This window comes from Chiloscyllium punctatum, chromosome 20 (assembly GCF_047496795.1).
Source record: "Chiloscyllium punctatum isolate Juve2018m chromosome 20, sChiPun1.3, whole genome shotgun sequence".
In the NCBI taxonomy this organism is placed as follows: domain Eukaryota; kingdom Metazoa; phylum Chordata; class Chondrichthyes; order Orectolobiformes; family Hemiscylliidae; genus Chiloscyllium; species Chiloscyllium punctatum.
Genome location: NC_092758.1, coordinates 28,735,618 through 28,755,264, shown reverse-complemented (window position 1 = coordinate 28,755,264; position 19,647 = coordinate 28,735,618). Strand labels below are relative to the sequence as shown.

The 19,647-nt window shown below is 39.4% G+C and overlaps 1 protein-coding gene across 3 annotated transcripts in view; it reads left to right on the top strand.

Moving 5' to 3' along the window:
- Window positions 1-9,725, top strand: part of LOC140491990 (gamma-aminobutyric acid receptor subunit alpha-6-like) — a 39,803-nt gene extending 30,078 nt beyond the window's left edge. For all 3 annotated transcript variants that reach the window (XM_072590563.1, XM_072590565.1, XM_072590564.1), the window contains one exon: window positions 1,752-9,725. In XM_072590563.1, coding sequence (XP_072446664.1) covers window positions 1,752-2,033 — 282 coding nt within the window. In that variant the 3' untranslated portion in view covers window positions 2,034-9,725. The remainder of the gene's footprint in view (window positions 1-1,751) is intronic.
- The last annotated feature ends 9,922 nt before the right edge of the window (window positions 9,726-19,647 follow it).

The window sequence follows — 19,647 nt, the reverse complement described above, 5'->3', positions numbered from 1 at the left end:
GATGTTCCCTTTCTGAAGCCCCCATTCCAACAGTCACAAACCATGTATCACCTATCAACCTGACTGACCCAACATTTTGTTTATTATGGTGGAGGGTGATTTGTTAGAATCTTCAGTTGGGATTTCTCCATTGGCCATATGCATGTGAGCTTGTTTTTTTCGCTTTCTTCTCGCCATACCCTTGTGTGCAAGCTGATTTAGTTTTTTGTAGTGAGAACACTGCTTTTGAATGCTAGACATGCCTTCTTCTCCTTTACATATCCTCTGTGGTATTTGGATCCAAGCATTTGTCCACGATTATTGTCCCTTTTGGAGTATTGAGCAGAATAATGCAAATTTGTTCTGTTCTGCCGTGGATATGCTCTTGCTGCTGATTTACTACCACACCACTTCTGCACATATCAATTGCTTTCCTAACTCTCCATTCTGAGTAGATGTGATGCCAATGCAAAATCTCTTATGCCAAATACAATCTTATCTTTAATTAGATCTTCTTTTGAATGTGCAAATTCATAAGATTCTGTCAGCTGAATTAGTAAGGTCACATATTGATCAATGGACTTTTTTTCACCTTGGGCTTTCATATTGAACATATAATGTTCATAAGTTACATTTAATTGAGGTTCAAACTATGCCTTGAAAGCTTTCAAAATTTCTTTTTTACTGTTCTCAGAATTCTGATGGAATACACCTCCAGATAGTCTGTCCTCAATAGTGATAAGAGTGCAGTGATGCTTATTTCTTTGGCTTGATAAACAATTTTGTTGCTATTTTGTAAATTTTGACTTTGCATCTGGAAAAGCTGCCAGTTTTGCTTCATGGCACTGTTCATTTTGACTAGAGCTGGGAGAAGAAAAGTTGTAGTCATTTTCTTTCACCTGTGTTTTATCTGTGTTCTCGTTCTTTTTTATATTTTTATTTCAGTTGCTTAAAGTAGCTTGCATTGCTCTGAACATTCTTTTTTTTGTATATACACAATCCCAGCCCGTCTTCTGACACCATGTGAGGGTAGCACAGTGACTCAGTGGTTAGCACTGCTGCCTCACAGCATCAGGGACCCCGGTTCAATTCCATCCTCTGGTAACTGTGTGGAATTTGCACATTCTCCCTATGCTTGCTTGGGTTCCACTGAGTACACTGGTTTTCTCCCACAGTCCAAAAATGTGCAGGTTAGGTAGTTTGGCCATGCTAAAATGCCCATTATCTGCAGGGATGTGCAGGCTAGATGAATTAGCTGTGGGAAATACAGGGATAGGGAAGGGAGGGTGGGCCTGGCTGAGATGCTCTTTGGAATTTTGTTGACTCGATGGGCTGAATGGCCTGCTTCTGTAATGTAGGGATTCTATGATTCTGTGTTGTGATAGGAATAGATAGTGGCTGGATGGAATGACTTTCTTAAAGTCTCAGTAAGATAGCTATACTGCAATGTGTGTGCTTCATGGTAGAGGTCACATGGCTATTGCAGACCAGGAAGGACATTTGTTCATGATTGCATTTCAATGCAAACATATGCTAATCCAGCTTGATGTAATTTGTTTTATCCTCACTCCAAATTTTGGCAAAATTAATCATACATTTGTTTAGTATGTCTCATAAATGAATGGTTTATGTAATATAGAGTACAGATGTTTTGATGGTTTCATTTTGATCCCCAGAAAGGTTACAAATCTTGAAACTAGGCCAGAGTGACTTTACCAGGAAGAAGATAATTTCATTCTATTTTCTAAAGTATTTTCATTTTTATTTTGTAGCATTCTGATTCCAATTCCAACTTAAAGAAAAGATTTAACTCCTTGGCACCTCAGAAAGAGTCAGCATCCAGTGTAGAACCAGATTCTAACAGCAATGTGCAACCGGTTTTGTGTTCTGCTCCTGGTCTCTCTCCATCTGCTCAACCACAATCTCATACTGGTACCAGCAAGATCGACCAGTATGCCAGGATCCTTTTCCCGTTATCATTTGGAGCTTTCAATCTGGTGTATTGGATTGTGTACCTTTCAAAAGACACTATGGAAATGGGAAGTAATATATAACTTTAAATGTCATATGTTACATTTGTGTACAGCCAAACAATATTGCATTATCATGCATTCAAAAATAATGGATATATAGATTTTCTTACAAAATAGCTGCACAGTGAAGGGTTCAAATGAAAACATAATTTCTTGGAGCAAAGTATGTTACAGTATTAAAATGCCCTTCTACATTGCATTTCTTTATTATACATAACAATTGAAAATATCCACTGGAGAAAGATAGGAATAAATAGAATTACAACAATTTAATTTGACCATGTAAACTAGGCAATTTCTCATTTGAAGGGCTGAACTTAATGGACTGATTCTGCTTTTCATATTTTGCACTTCTGTCCTTTTCAAATATTTTATGACTTTACCATATAATTCAATATATTATCAAGGCTAGTTTTGATTTGACTCATGCATACCGGGAAATACTGTGGGTTATGTGTATTGGAATCCTGTAACATAATGTTAGCTTTCTTTAGCTTCAGTCCCAAGAAGAGTTTAGAGAAGATTTATTTTGTGTGCTCATTGTAGTTTGAAGTAAAGTACTGCAATATATAATAACACTTTATTTTTATTGAATGCTTAATTTGTTCACACCTTTAATTTGATAAAAAAATTATGTAAAGTATATTTTTTTAGAAAGCAGGAATCAAAATATTACATTGCAGAAATGTCCCCTCAGAAATCTAACCTTGAAGAAGGAATAACAGTCAAATGAGAGACGATTCTTCGACAATAGGATTTATTTATGAAAAGCAGGCATAGACGAAGTACACTCAATGTTTTAAAAAGTATCATTGTTTAAATAATGAATATTGACAATATTATTGAGATGACTTGAACACTTCAATTAACTTGACAGTTTATCAGGTTTTCTTGTAACCTACTGGATTTATTACGATTTTTTCATGTTTGCTTTATCCCATTTATAGAATATCCACTGAATGTCATAATTTTTCCTAGACTCATAGCTACACTACTACCTTTTTTGTGAGATCATCAGATCCAAACCAGTAAAAATTCAATAATGATGACTGTTATTTTGGAGTAATTCTTAGAATTTTATTCAAAATCTTCAGGAATTTATTTTCTTGCACTTTTGCCATTGATTACTCATAACCCGTCAGAACGTTGTGAGACTTGAAAAGGTTCAGAAAAGATTTACAGGGATGTTGCGGGGGTTGGAGGATTTGAGCTTTAGGGAGAGGCTTAATATGCTGGTGCTGTTTTCCTAGAGTGTCGGAGGCTGAGGGGTGACCTTATAGAGGTTTACAAAATTATGAGGGGCATGGATAAGAGAAATAGATAAAATCTTTTCGCTGGGGTGGGGGAGTCCAGAATTAGAGGGCATACGTTTAGAGTGAGAGGGGAAGGATATAAAAGGGACCTAAGGGGCAACGATTTCACATAGAGGGTGGTGCGTGTATGGAATGAGCTGCCAGAGGAAGTGGTGGAGGCTGGTACATTTGCAACATTTAAAAGGCATCTGGATGGGTATATGAATAGGAATGATTTAGAGGGATATGAGCCAAGTGCTGTCAAATGGGACTAGATTAGGTTAGGATATCTGATCGGCATGGACGAGTTGGACCGAAGGGTCTATTTCTGTGCTGTACTTCTCTGTGACTCTAAGATGTCGTAATCCTACACTGATTGTTATTGAATAGTCAAAACATGAAGTCGGTTGGAATTCATTTTCTTTCCACATTATTTTCTTTAAAAATTACTGGTAGGGTAACATATTTTCTTTACTGTTGGCACGGAATCGGAAGTCGTGAATTGACAGCTTATTTTTTTACTGGTCATTTTGCGCTTCTGTTGAAGTACAAGTTTGCTCTTGTTGTTATGTGAAAACAGTTTAAGTGTCTTCTTTAGTGGTGTTGGACTCTAGGCTTGATATTCAATGGGAGTACTGGTGAACCCCAGTAAATGTGCTGTCTTCCCTGAATCATTATAGAAGAATAGAAATGTCTGCTATTAGGGCATTGAAATATTAGATGATGAGAGTCACTATCAGTATTGGACATTTGCATGAAATATAGGAATGTTTCAGTGCAAATATGCTAATCCAATCTAGTGAAGTAGAGATTAATTATCTTTATAGCTTTAAATTATAAAATAATTATGCAGTAATGTCCCAGAATTCTATTAGAAATTTACCAGCTATTGGAAACAATCTTTTACAATTCACTTTGAAAATGTTTATGACCACAAAGCTCTCCATCAGATCTCCCCTGTGCTTCAATAGAAAAGAATTTCTTTTGGTACTCATCTTTATGTCTATAACCTTTTACTTCTGCATTATTCTATTAAATTTTCTCTGTTTTCTTTCTATATATCCAGTAAGCATGTTGCAACTGAGTTCCCAGATCTAGAGCTGTTTTCCAATTTTGGGCTGACCAAGGTCTTGTATAAAGTTAGCACCACACATGTGCAATATTGTACATTCTTTTCAGCAAGCATTTTAAATGTTTTTTAAAAGTAAAGTTCAGATAACTCCCTCTAATGGAGTCAATAAGTTATCAGTGAGGCAGCACTGTACTGACATACTAACAATTAAAATTTCAAGATTCTTAAAGAATCTTAGGTTAAAAATTATACACATAACAATTAGCGTCTTTCAGACTATTGCCCTGCTGGTAGCCCCTTCTGAGCAATTCCAATTGATCCCTTTCTAAGGGGTTGACTATATTTGTACTTCTGCATTTGCACCAAACTGTTCTATAACTTTATTGTGAAAAGTTTCATGCAGACTAGTTTTCTCTACAAGTAAGGATGTATTTTTATTCAACAATATCAAAAATACAACTCACTATTTTCAATTAATTTTGAAAACTACTCACTACTTTCTTTTAATAAAACAATGTCATCAGTTAATTGAAATTTTCTCTACATTATGTTGCAGTAACAAAATGCCTTTCATTCAGTAGGTGCAATAATTAAAGTCACTGAATTTCATTGATTAATATAAAGTAAAAGAAAATCAAGTAAATCCTTCAAAGCAACAAAACCAATATGATGAAATAACAAACTACTTTATTCTTTTTGCAATATGTAATATCTGGTTCTATAAAAAATGTGGACTCTACAGGGAATATTATTCTACAAGTAAATTTGGATGTAACATGGGCCGACTACATACTTGTGTAAATAATGCACGATTATTGTTTCCTATATATTAAGTTGTTTTATTGATTTCCTGCCATGTGAATATTTCTCGTATGTATTTTGGTTTATTCAATTAACTAAACGCTTTAAAGAAAAAATAAATCAAATGTTTGAGATTGTATATAGTATAAATTTAACACTGGAAAATGTTTGAAATGTACTAAACTACTGATATGACATTTTTGCAAAGGAAGTTTTACTTTAACTCTATTTAATAATCTAAATTTCGCAAAGCCTAAGCTTTAAATTTGAATTTTAATTCTGAAGGGAAATATGTTTCTAAGGAAAGTGTATAGAGTCTAGTCAGGAGAGAGGCCAATGCATAAACAAGTAAATGTAGTTGAATGTAGGGAATTAGATGTAAAACATGGAGACTTAGAAGTTGAAACAGCAAATATATTTTTGCTGTTTACCAATTTGTGAGTTGTTTAAATTGATATATTAGGAAAGTAACTCTTCCCAGACTATTTAACAGTAGGAATTTTAATAGAATGAACTGAACATGAATACATTGACAAGTTGATATGAGCACCTCTATTCCACTACTAAATATTGTTTCTTTACTTTTTATTTGCATGCGCCCAATCTTTCCATTCATGTAACACCAAATGGATATTATGTTGAGTTTTGTTGGTGTGTTTTAACGCATCTTGTCCCTTTTTTCCTTCTTCTAGACTACCTACCTTTGAGGTTTGCTTTGCAGATGTAAGGTGCTATATGTGTTTTAAAAATATTTTCTGGATTAAAAGTATATGTGTTTTATTTCTTGTTGACATATGTATAGTCATATCTGAAACTGTCTTTTCACAAGAGTATTTATTTTTGTGTCTTCATTGAAAATATATTTGTAAACAATGTGCATAAGGAAAGGATTTTAACATGTCAGGGCAGTACACATTTGATGAAAGTTAATGATTAATTCAGTCTGGTAGTATTTAATTCTCAATGTTCATCCCCTGCAGTGTATATTATAAGGTAGGAAAAAACTGATAACTCATTCATTTTGAGTTACCATATGTAAAATTGTCAGGTGTGTGTGTGTGTGTGTGTGCGTGTGTGTGTGTAGAAAGCAAATAAGTTTAGTCACATATGAACAGAATTCTTAAGTGTTAATTAACCCCCACTTAATATGAATGTCTGTGATGTGTTCTATGCACCACAGCAAAATAGGGGATTCAACATTTAAAACAGGAGAAGATAGGTATATGATGGAAAAACTCATATATTTAATATTTTGGATATGTACAATAGCCACACAAACATGCCTTCTCCCCATGCACTGAATACAACAACAAGCATGTTGCTACTTACAAAGTTATTCATTTTGTAGTTATGGTTTGTGGTTCTATGACAAAACAAAACACAGCAAGGGAGCACACAGGTGCAACAGTTAATCAGAAAGACAAATGGGATGTTGGCCTTGTTTCAAAGAGGTGGCGTACAGAATAGGAAAGTATTGCTGAAACTGTACAAAGTTCTAAAGGTTGAAACTCATTTAATTTTAGAAGAATGAGATATGATCTCATTGAGACATATAAGATTTGAAAGGGCCTTCTCTGGGTAAATGTTTCCCCTCATGGAAGAATCTAGGACCAGAACGTTTAGTCTCAAAATAAAGGGCTGCCAATTTAAGACTGAGATGAGGAGGAATTTCTTCTCTTCAGTGTAATAAGTCTTTTTAACTCCTTGCCACAAAGTTGTGGAGGCAGAGTCTGTTTGTATATTTGAGATAGACACATTTTTAATCAAGAGGGGAATCAAGGGTTATGATGGAAGGAAAGTGGTGTGGGAAGTGTTGGATCAGACATTATCTTATTGAATGGTGGAGCAAGAATTTTCTGATTGTTTAGTTTACTTTTTTCTTTGGGGCATTTTAATTGAAAGTGGAATGGGAGTCAACCCATTACTTCCCCACCTCACTCCAACACACGTACAACCTCAGAAAAGCATATCAATAATTTGAAGCACAATCCAAACCCCGGTACTTAATTACAGCCAACTATTCATTCAAAACAGATGTAAAGAAAGTGATAGAGGCTGACTGCTGAGAGGTGAAATTGAGTTCCTTTTGAACTGCTAGCTGTTAGTATATCTAGAGGGGTGTGGGTCAGTAAAAAATGTAAACTTTTTTCATTTTCTACAATATATCTTAAGAGATTTCAGGTCATCTAATATCATCTCTCATAATCAGAAGTATTTTATCATGCAAACCTATTAAAAATAATTGTTTTTATGTCATTACTATTTCATTTGAACAATGACAGCTAATGTCATCATCGAGGGAACAACATTGGCAGAACTATTGATTTAGCTGATCATGTGGGAACTGATTTACCATGCACATATCCAAAGTACTCGGTTTAAGATGCTGTCAGCTAATGTTAATTCAATTCTGTTCCACAGTTAGAAATAATTAAATCATCAATAGCTCAATTGTGTCATTAGAAGTTACGAGTAGAATGATTAAAATTAAAAGCAAAAACAAAATTAAAAACTAAGCTGTGTTACAGTTATTCCAACTTTGGATAATATAATTTTTGTGGAACTACTTCCTTTTGACATAGTTGCTGAAGGTCCGTAATGTTTGGTGTAGTGATTGTAGTAGATTTCATATAGTATGAGTTCCCCTATTGAGTCTAATAATCTGGCTCATTCTGAGAGCTCTAGCTGACAGTTAAGAACAGGAGAGTCAGACATCTTGTTCACTCTGAGAGCTGGTTCTGAGGGAGCTGGATCAGTGTCAAGGACTCTCCATGTGTAAATAAAGGGAGACTTGGTGACAGGCCATCGACCTCTTTGGGGTCATCTTTGAGCTGTGTCAGCATTTCTGTCGTCATGCCATTGTTTGGAAAGCTTAACTAATTCAATCCTGCAGTCGAAGACTGGGCCCAGTATTTGAAAAGAATGAGTTATTTTTTCCAGGCAAATGATGAGCTGTAGGCACACAGCTTTTTTGGTTATTAGGAGCTTAACTTTCCCTGAGGCACCAGATAATAAAACCATCGAGAGTTGATGGATTTAGTTAAAGAACATTACAACCCAACGACTCCTCTAATTCTAAGATGCCATTGGTTTTATTCAGCAGTTCAGGAAACCGGGGAATCTGTATCGGATTTTAGACAAGGTTAAGACAACTGACAGAGGCATGTGACTTTGGTTTTACCCTTAAGATTATATTAGGAGATGCTGATAGACTGTTTGGTATATGGGATTAATGATGTAACCATGCAAAAGCATTACTAGCTAAAGCCCAACTGGACTTCAAACAGGCACGACAACTAGCTTTATTATTAGAAAATGTGGCAGGTGGAGAATATGAGTTGCAGGCTATTCCAATGGAAGTGGACACCCTTACCAGTTCAACTGAGCTTGGGGAAAACCACTTCAGGGAAGGCAATTGCATAGCCTCACTCAAGACATATCCTGAACAGAGGGATCTGGGATGGTTGGGGTGGGGGGAGGCTGAAAAAGCAGTAAGAATGCCAATGCTGGACACAAGATTGCACTAAGCGAGAGAGACAGTTTACTTCAGAAGAAGTGTGGTGTAGGAACGATGGGAATGGCCCTGCATGGGTAATAGGCACGGTCAACACAAGGTCAGGTCCAGTGGTATATAAAATTGGAGGAGATGTGACAGTCCTATTCAAGCACGTGGACCATATGAAACCTGCAAACTTGCAAACAGTGCAGGATTAAAATGTGCCAGCTCCTTGACATCCTTTCTGACTATTCCAGAACCCATAGGTTCTCCCTGTTATCAAGCATTGAAGATAACCTCAGAATCTGAGATGGATGCAATGGATGTTGTCACCTCAATATCTTTACTGCCTGAAGAAGAAAATGATTTTTGTCACAAAATACTCCAGTTGCAAAAGGTGAGCTACTGTGTGTTACATGCTACCCACATCAGAAACTCCCCAGCCCTGGCTGACAAATATGAATAGAAATGTCAGACATTTTGTTCACTCAGAGAGCTAGCTCTAAGGGAGCTGGATCAAAGTCAAGGACTCTCTACTTGGTAATAAAAAGTGACTTGGTGATGGGATACTGGCCTCTTTGGAGTTATTTCATTTGGAAACCACATTATACAGAACTTTCTTAGCATCTATGTAAAATGCATCAGGGCAAATCATTGAGATTCCCTACTATTGTGAGCCTCAAGCGACTTGGTAAAATTTACATTATTTTGAAATCTTACATCAGAATTCTCGTTTGAATTTTTAATGGAAATAATATCATGATAGTGGGACCTCTTCATAAAATTACCTAAACTGACATATAGTGTACAAAAATATTTTTCATTTATATAATTGCGCAATCATTGAGTAATGGGAAAACTGTTCAATGTGTTTGAATGCTCATTTTCTAATGTGCTGTTGATATAAAACTCTATAGTTCATTTTCACCATTGTGGAAATGTGCACTAACATTTGACTTGGGCCTTCCTATGATTTGATTCTGTTTACCATAAAAGTGTTTTAAAAATGCGGGACAATGCTGTGGTGATTACGTTCAAGTTGTTGAGAATATTGTAACTTTCCATGTTTGGTATCTTACATTGATTAAAAATAAAATTGATACTTCCATTTGTCTTACTGAGGATATCTATGTGTGAGAATTTGTGTGTCTTCTTTATTCACTCTATTATTTTCTTGTCTGTTTATTGCTAATAAAAGTGGCATTAGAATAAATAATCTAACTTTCAGTGTTTTGTAAAATGTCTATTTAGTGATTCACGATCAGTTGTTGAAAGACTGACAATCACAGAAAGGCCAACATATGATGAGAAAATACATATGCATGGATCCAGATTTTTCGCTAGCCAAACAATCATTATTCCAGCATTGAAAAGAATTGTACACAGGATCTTGTGAAGGTCCCATCACAGCAGATTCCAAAGGAACTTCCCTGGAAATTAAATCCTATGTCTGGAATCCATTTAAATTGGAGACTTCAGAGTATTCTGAAGAAATTACGTAAAATAGTCTGGAAAAATTAGACTTAAATACGTGGTATAACCCCTTAGTAAGTATTTAACAGACTTTACCTGACAGTCCTGCCCCTTCCCCAACATCCTGACCTCAAGACCTGATCCCAAACCCCCCGTTTCCTCTACCCCCATCAAAAATACGATCCAAACTGATTTCTACCCACTCAATCCCTGCTGAACCTAATCCGTTTATCCACCACCGACCCACTTGGCTCTGACCTGAGCCCTGGGATTTGACCATATTTCCCTCACTCACTGCTGGACCTGACTCCATTCCACTTTGCCCACCAGACCTGACCAATTGTCCATCCCCTAGTGGATCAGACCTGGAATCTGACAACCATGGTCTCTGCCAGACCAGACATGATTCCACCTTCAACCCCCTCAGCCAGATCTGACTTGATTCCTCCTCATTTCACACCCAATCTTAACCCCCCTCCCCAAACTCAACCTGACCTTTTCCGGATCTGACCCACCCTCTCCTCCTAGGCCAGATCTGACCAGACACTCACGTGCCTCACCAGATTTGTCCCACAAGACCTAATCGACAGCATTGCCTCTTCCACTGTCAAACAAGTCCCGATTACCAAATTCAGTTTCTTCCATCTACCCCGACCTACCCTAAATATTGGTTTGATTTGATTTTTTGTCACACGTATTTTGTTAGAAACTACAGTACAGTATTGCAAAACTTCATCTTAAAACACAGAACAATAAATCAAAATACAGAATATAAAGTTAGAAAAAAAGGAGCCAAAGATAAAGTACTTAACATTACAGTCCTTGTTAAATGCTCTGCCATGGGCCTAATGACCAGGCATGAGTTGTCTTCACCGCTCCGCTATCAGCTGGAATGAAATTCGCCACTTTTCAGCAGAACCTGGCACAATATCTCAGTTATCTTGCAAACTTGCACCATCTGGCCATTTTATTTTATGAAAGAAGAGGAGTCCATGTTTCTGAAAGGAGATTTACCTCAGGTGTTCCTTAGATATGTGGAGCCAAACTTCCAATCTGACAGTTCTTTCAAAGAACAATATTGCCAGAGGAAGGCAAACCACATTCCCTTCTCATAAGTTAACTGCTATATTCTCAAAAACATAAGGGTCCTGAAAGCCACTTTGACAAGTGTGTTGTTAGGGCACTGGGAGAATGGAGTGTCAGGTGGATAAGGGGGTCTAGAGTGGATTCAAGTCCGGTCTGGCAGAGGGCATGGTTGTCATTTTCCAGGTCGGGTCCACTAGGGATGGATAACCTTGCACTCTACCCACTTGGTACCCTAGCCCCATTCCACTTATCTTCATACCAACCTTGCATCTCCCCTGCAGCTGGTACCTTTCCTCATCTAACTTGGCATCCTACCAACCTGCCATCCTATGCAGCTGACACTTTACTAACCTGGACCCTACTCTTCAGTTGTAACCCCGCCCGGTTGGCTTCCTGTTTTATTTTCTGGCACTCTACCCACCCTGGCAACCCACATCACACTTATCAAAGGGGCTTTCAGGGTCCTTACATTTCAGAATACAGCAGTTAACCTATGAGAAGAGAATGTGGTTTGCCTTCCTCTGGCAATAAATGAAAGAACTGTTAGAATGGAAGTTTAGCTCCACACATCTAAGGGAGACCTGAGGTAAATCTCCTTTCAGAAACATGGAATTCTCTTCTTTCATAAAATAAAATGGCCGGAGTGGCAATGTATGTAAGATTGACACTCCTAGAAAAACATGACCCATGATTTCATAGAGTCAGAGGATAATAACAGCACAGAAAAGGCTTTTCATCTGTACTGGCTCTCTGTAAGAGCTACTTAACGAGATGTATAACCCTATTTCCGACAGCCCGATGATTCTTTCTTGCCATATAATTATCCACTTGCCTTTTGGAAGTCTTAATTGAATATATCTCCACCACACTCTCAAGTTCTGCATTCCAGATTCTAACCACTGGGTACACAGAAAATAAATTCCCTTTGTCGTCTCCTGTTATTTTGCCAGTCACAGTAAATTGGTTTCCTCTAATTCTTGGTATTTCCAGCAATTTCACTTTACCTATGCTGTTCAGAACCCACATGATTTTACACAGCTCCATCAAATCTTGATTCAACCTTCTCGCTAGATAACTGCCTCAGCTTCTCCATTCTGTTCACATAACTGAAGCCCCTCATGCTTTGAGCAACTCTGATGATGTTTTTCTACTCTCTACAGTGTCATTACATCCTTCCTGGCATGTGGTGCCAACATCTGAAAACAGTAGACTGAATTTTCCCATCCCCCGAACAATGTGAATAATGATGAGTCAGTTGGTAAATATGGCAAATTCATAAAAATGAGATTGTCAATTTAAAGAAAAAGAAATCTGATCTGGCAAATAGTTTTGGAACAGTGAGATGACAATTTTGCTATTGAGTGGCCTATTTACATGTTATGGTATCTCATTAGTACCCAAGCCTGCTTCATTTATATGTAGATTCCTACTCCCCCAAGTCCTAAAGAGAACATAGATGGCAACAATCCCTTAAGGTAAGCTTGCAGGTTGAGTTGGTAGTTAAGAAGGCAAATACAATATTGTCATTTATCTTGAGAGGCCTAGAATATAAAAGTAGAGATGTACCTCTGAGGCTTGATAAGGCTCTGGTCAGAAAATGTTGAGAATATTGTGACCAATCTTGGCCACCATACCTCAGGAAAGATGTATAGGTCCTGGAGCGGGTCCAATGGAGGTTCACGAGAATGATCTCAGGAATGAAAGGCATAACATATGAGGAACATTTGAGGACTCTGGAACTATACTCAATGGAGTTTAGAAGGATAAGGGGGATCTAATTGAAACTTATAGAATACTGAATGGGCTGAACAGAGTGGGCTTTTGGAAGACATTTCCATTGATAGGAGAGACAAGTACCCTAGGGCACAGCCTTAGTGTAAAGGGAAGAATCTTTAGCACAGAGATAAGGAAAAACATCTTTAGCCAGCGAGTGGGTGAATCTATGGAATTCGTTGTCAAGAAGGCACAGATGGTTAAGTTCTTAATTGCCAAAGGGATCAAAGGAGAAAGCGGGAAAATGGGGTTGAAAAACTTTTCAGCCATGATTGAATGGCAGAGCAGACTCAATGGACTGAATAGCCTAATTTCTGCTCCTATATCTTAGGATCTTATGAAAGTCTGCACAGTTACCTGGTGGCTCCAGCTTGCTGCTTGCTCCTCCACGTCTCCATCTTGGACAGCAGTCCCCAGCATACAAAGAACAAAGAAAATTTACAGCCCAGGAGCAGGCCTAACGGCCCTTCAAGCCTGTGACAATCCAAATCCACTGTCTCAACCTATCACCCAATTCCGAAGGATCTGTATCCCTCTGCTCCTCACCTACTCCTGCATCTGTCCAGACACATCTTAAGTGAATCCACCATGCCTGCCTCTACTACGTCTGCTGGCAACGCATTCCAGGCACCTATCACCTTCTGTGTAAAGTGATTTTGTGTACATCTCCCTTAAACTTTTCAACTCTCACCTTGATTGCATGACTTCTCGTTAGAGAATTCCTTACCCTGGGAAAAAGCTTATCTCTATCCACCCTGTCTATACCCTTCACGATTTTGTAGACCTCAATCATTTCCCCCCCCCCCCCCCCCAACTTCTTTTTTCTAATCAAAACAATCCTCACCTACTCAACCTCCCTTCATAGCTAGCATCTTCCATACCAAGCAACATCCTCAGAAACCTTCTCTGCACCCTCTCCAAAGTGTCCACATCCTTTTGGTAATGTGAGAACTAGAACTGTGTATAGTATTCTAAATGCAGCGGAACCATAGTCTTGTATAATTTTAGCATGACCTGCCAGCTCTTATACTCAAAACCCCGTCCAATGAAGGCAAGCATACCGTATACCTTCTTGATCACTCTATCCACCTGTGCAGCCACTTTCAGGGTTCAATGGACCTGAACTCCCAGATCTCTCTGTTCATCAACCTTACCCAAGGGTCTTCTGCCTATATTATAGTTCACTCTAGAATTAGACTTCCAAAAATGCATCACCTCCATTTGCCCAGTTTGAACTCCATTTGCCACTTCTCCACCCAACTCTCCAGTCTATCTTTCTTCTCCTGTATTCTTTGACAGTCCCCTATGCTTTTTGCTACTCCACCAATCTTCGCATCATATGCAAACTTACTGATCAGACTAACAATGCCTTCTTCCAGGTAATTTATGTATATCATAACCAATAGTGGAACACCACTGGTCACCTTTCTCCATTTCAGGAAAATCTCTTCAACTACTGCTCTGTGTCTCCTGGTGCTCAACCAGCTCTTTGTCCACCCAGCTAGAACACCCTGCACACCATGTGACTTCACTTTCTCCATTAGTTTACCATGGAGAATCTTATCAAGCGCTTTACTAAAGTCCATGTATATGACATCTACAGCCTTTCCTTCATCTATCAACTTGGTCACTTCCTCAAAGAACTCTATCAAGTTGGTAAGGCACGATCTCCCCTGCACAAAACCATTTTGCCTATCACTGATAAGCCCACTCTTTTCCAAATATAAATAGATTTTATCCCTCAGCACTTTCTCCAGCAAATTTCTCACCACTGATATCAGGCTCACTAGACCGTAGTAAACTGAAATATTCCTATGACCCTTCTTGTACAGAGGGACAACATGAGCAACCCTCCAGTCATCCGGCTCTTCGCCTGTGTAAAATATGCTATGAGGATATCTGTCAGCGCCCCCAGCTATTTCCTCTCTCACCTCCCTCAGCAATCTAAGATAGATCCCATCTGGTCCTGGATATTCATCCACCTTAATATTCTTTAGCCCACCCAACACATCTTCCCTCCTTATGTCAACGTGATCCAGAGTAAACAAACTTCTATCTTTAATCTCAGCATTCATCATTTCCCTCTCCTCAGTGAACACTGATGCAAAGTAATTATTGCGAATCTCACCCATTTTTTCTGGTTTGATACTTCCTTATCCTTCAGTGGACCAATCCTTTCTCTAGTTACCCTCTTGCTTCTTGTATATGAATAAAAGACATTGGGATTCTTGTTAATTCTGCTCACTAAAGTTATCTCAAGACCCCTTTTAGCCCACTTGATTCCTCATTTAAGATTGATCCTACTCTCCTGATAGTCCTCCAAGACCCATTAACTTCTTAGCTACCTGGACCTTACCTACGCTTCCCTTTTCCTCTTGGCTATTTGCACGATTTCTCCTGTCATCCACGGTTCACGAATCTTGCCTTTCCTATCCCTTGTTTTCAAAAGGACATGTCTATCCTTCAACCTATCTTTGAAAGCCTCCCACATATCAAATGTGGACTTCCCTTCAAATAACTGCTCTCAATCCACATTTCCCAGCACATGCTGAATTTTGATATAATTGGCTTTGGACAAGTTTAGTACTCTTCCCTTAGAACCACTTTCATCTTTGTCTATGAGTATTCCGAAACTTACAGAATTGTAGTCACTATTCCCAAGGAAATCTCCCACTGCAACTTTTAGCATCTGGCCTGGCTCGTTCTCCAACACTAAGTCCAATTTGGTCCCTTCCCTCGTTGGAGTATTGACATACCACTCTTGAAAACCTTCCTGAATGCTCCTTACAAATTCTGCCCCCTCCAGACCTCTGACACTAAGATTATCCCAGTCAATGTTGAAACAATTAAAATCTTCCATTACCACCACCCTGTTGCCTCTACATCTTTCCATAATCTGTTTACCTGTTTGTTCTTCTACCTCATGCTCACTGTTGGAAGGCCTATAGTACAGCCCCAACAATGTAGCTGCACCCTTCTTATTTCTCAGCTCTACCCATAAATGCTTCACTGCTCAAACCCTCCATAGTGTCCTCCTTTAGCATAGCCATGATATCATCCCTGACCAGCAATGCAACTCCTCCCCTTTTACTTCGCTCCCTGTTCTGTCTGAAGCATCTATATCCTGGAACATTTAGTTGCCAAAAGCATCTCAGAGAACTGTCCATGGGGAACAACCACTTGCCATTGGATATGCACCAACCTCACCAGACCTTCATGACATATCTCCAGCTCATATAGAATATAGTTCTCCACTTCCATACTACACTTTGGAATGCACTGGCACCTTTCATTGTAGTGCAGCTACCAGGCCACATTGCATATCGTGAAAGCTTTAAGTGAAGAAAATTTTCTATCCTTATGTAATTTAGTGTATGTTTAACTCTAGACCCACAGCAATGAGATGGACTCTTAACTGCCCTCAAAGCAGTAAGGGGTGGGAAATAAGTGCTGGCCTATCAGGCAACACCCACATTCCATGACCACTGTGTACTTCAGGGTGCTTTACACGCTCTGTTAGCACTCACTCGCATTGTGCCTACTTGGATGTGTATATCATCTCTGCCTTGCCTTGCCTTGCCTTGCCTTTTTGCATTTTACCACCTCATTCATAACTTAAAGGCTCACAGTTTTTCTGTGTTGCCTTGCTGGTTAATGTGGACTCAAACCCAGGCACTTGTCATAGGTGTCAGCAGTGATTAGTAAAAATGGTGAACTTGTTGCTGTATGTCACAAGGCTACATCAATTTCACAGCTAGAGCATGTGCCATAGCTTACACAACTAGCATGTTCAATAAGCTTTAGCCATGGCCATGGGCATGTATCATAGTCAAAAGGAGTTATTATTGATCAAGTCAAGGCAGACTGTTGTCAGGAGATGATGCCACAGTCAGTCAGGGTAGGGTGCAATGCCAGTCCTGGTGCTTGGACACATTTACCTGACCACTTTGGGTGGCCAGGGTCAAGGTTTCATATACTACAGTCCATGTGGTGAGAATGCACCATTGATTATTCCAGCAGATTCAATTCAACAAGTCTAGGGATTTGCAATGAATCAGTCATGCAGCAGCGCAGAAATCGGTCAGGGGCCTGGTCGTGCAACAGTCAGGGTTATCCATATAAGGTAGTAAGTGGTCTGTACACATTCAGTCCTGAAGGTCAGCTCAATGAAAGTAAGAGGTGGGGTATCAGATGCATCTGCTAAAATAGGAAGCTCAGAAGTCGATTGTGGAAATTCAAGGCAGCATGTTGGGATGCCGACGCGACAATAATTGTAAAGGGGAGTCAACACAACTTGTAATAGTGGGGTGGATTGGAACATTGCATTGGAGGACATAGGGTACTATAGGTTGGGGAGGGGTGATCATTGATGGTCACAATCACCCTGGCTTTGATGAGGAGACAATGCAGCATGTTGGTGATGTGGTGAACTTGGAGGACCAGGAATAAGGGAAATTAAAGTCAAGTGAAAATGTTGGATTGGAACAAGTGGAAGCTCAGAAATGATGGTGTTGACAGGGAGTGAAGGGAAGAAAGGAACGTGGAGGTTTGGGATAGGCCCTTGATTACAAAGGCTGAGCCTGCAACTTACTTTGTCAAGTACGACTAGTATTGTCTTCCATTTTCATCGGAATCATAAATGTGCATTATGAATGGAAAATGGGTGCAATCACTACTGGAGTAGATAGAGTAAATTTCTTTTCTGCTGGAGCCTGTGGTCTCTATTTGTGTATGATACAAAGACCTTCAATGGACAGTTGCTTTAATCAGGCACTTATACAGTCCAGGCTGAAGTCATCTGTAATCATAGCACCCTGTATGTGAAATGCAAGCAGTGCCTGACTGGGTGAGATACAAGATCTTGCCACAAGCCATCTTGACCATGTCATTGATTGATTATTGTGATCTCTGTGTAGCAGAAACAATCACCGATGACCTTTAAAGTCTGACTCATGGCCAGAATTCACAATGACAATCCATTGGCTGCATAATGACATGGAGCTGATTTCCTCTTGCAGTGAATTATAAGAGTTTGCCAACCTGGTCTTATATGCAATACTATCTTTCTTCGATGAAATCAGAAGTTACATGACATCAGGTTATAGCCCAACAGGTTTATTTGAAATCACAGGCTTTCAGAGTGTTGCTCCTTCATGTCCTACAGTATGGGAGAATATGCTAAGCACTATTACTTTTGTGTGATGAGAATGCAGATAGTTCACATTACTAAGAATCTGTTTTGTTTCTGATATTCCCCACACAGATTTCATGGAATTATAACCAACTGATCTCACCAAAGAAGGGCTCATCAGCACTGTCACCATGGTGCTATGAAGATGTAGAGAAGTAAGGGGGGGGAACAAATGTTCCAGCAAACCCATGACTAGCAGCAACATTCAGCAACTGCTGAATAGCTTCCATATAAGCAGCACTGCTGGAAGTGTCCCAAGAAATCAGAGGAAATACAGAATGTTCAATCCACTGTCCTAGTAGTCATTTCCTCCAAACGTGTGAGATGCATTGCTGCAACAGACTGGACCCTATCCTAAGGTAAAAACAATGACTGCAGATGCTGGAAACCAGATACTTTCTCCCCACGCCCACCCTCCTCTAGCTTCTCTCTCCACATTTCAGGCTCACTGCCTTTATTCCTGATGAAGGGCTTTTGCATTGATTTCGCTGTTCCTTGGATGCTGCCTGAACTGCTGTGCTCTTCCAGCACCACTAATCCAGAATCTGAACCCTATCCCAAACCTATGCCAATAACTGGTGTGGGACCCACAACCTGAAGCTGTGGGTAACCAATTCATCCTGGTGGCATCAAAGTGACAGCTGCATTAAACTGCTATGTAATTGGCTGCTTCCAAGGATGGACTGGGGACCTGTGATGGATTCTCAGTCGTCAATTTACAAATATATTGAACCTGTTACGATCAAACTGCTTCCTGTCATTTTCCCTATGGCAGGGTAGTGCTGCATCCCCAGAAGTACGCTTTGCCAACATATCTGGCTTCTCCTAGTTGCCGGGAGCTATTGACTGTACACATTACATTGAGATATCATACCGTAACACAGCTGACTTCATCAACTGAAAACTACTACATTTCACGAATGTATAAGTCATCTATGATCATCAGTATCACATCACAGAAGTCTACATTTAGAATCCTGGAAGCTACCATCTTATTAATACCTTTGAGAACTCTCATGATGTTGCTTCTTTTCAAGGGCTGGATGCCTGACAAGGATGGTTACTTAGAACCACTATCTTCTGAATCCATGGCTGGTGACTCTAGTATGCAACTCACTGACTGAGGACAACAATATATGCAATAGTACCGATTCTTTGTCCAGGGCCACCACCAAACAGACAAGATGAGAATTGGTTGGGGCTGGTGCTTGCCATTCAGTACAGCCAGATCATACTGCAGGGTTGGCACAGTGGCTCAGTGGTTAGCACTGCTGCCTCACAGTGCCAGGGACCTGGGTTCAGTTCCAGCCTTGGGTGACTGTCTGTGTGGAGTTTGCACATTCTCCCCATGTCTGCATGGGTTTCCTCTGGGTGCTCTAGTTTCCTCCCACAATCCAAAGATATGCAGGTTAGGTGAACTGGCCATACTAAATTGCCCATAGGGTTCAGGC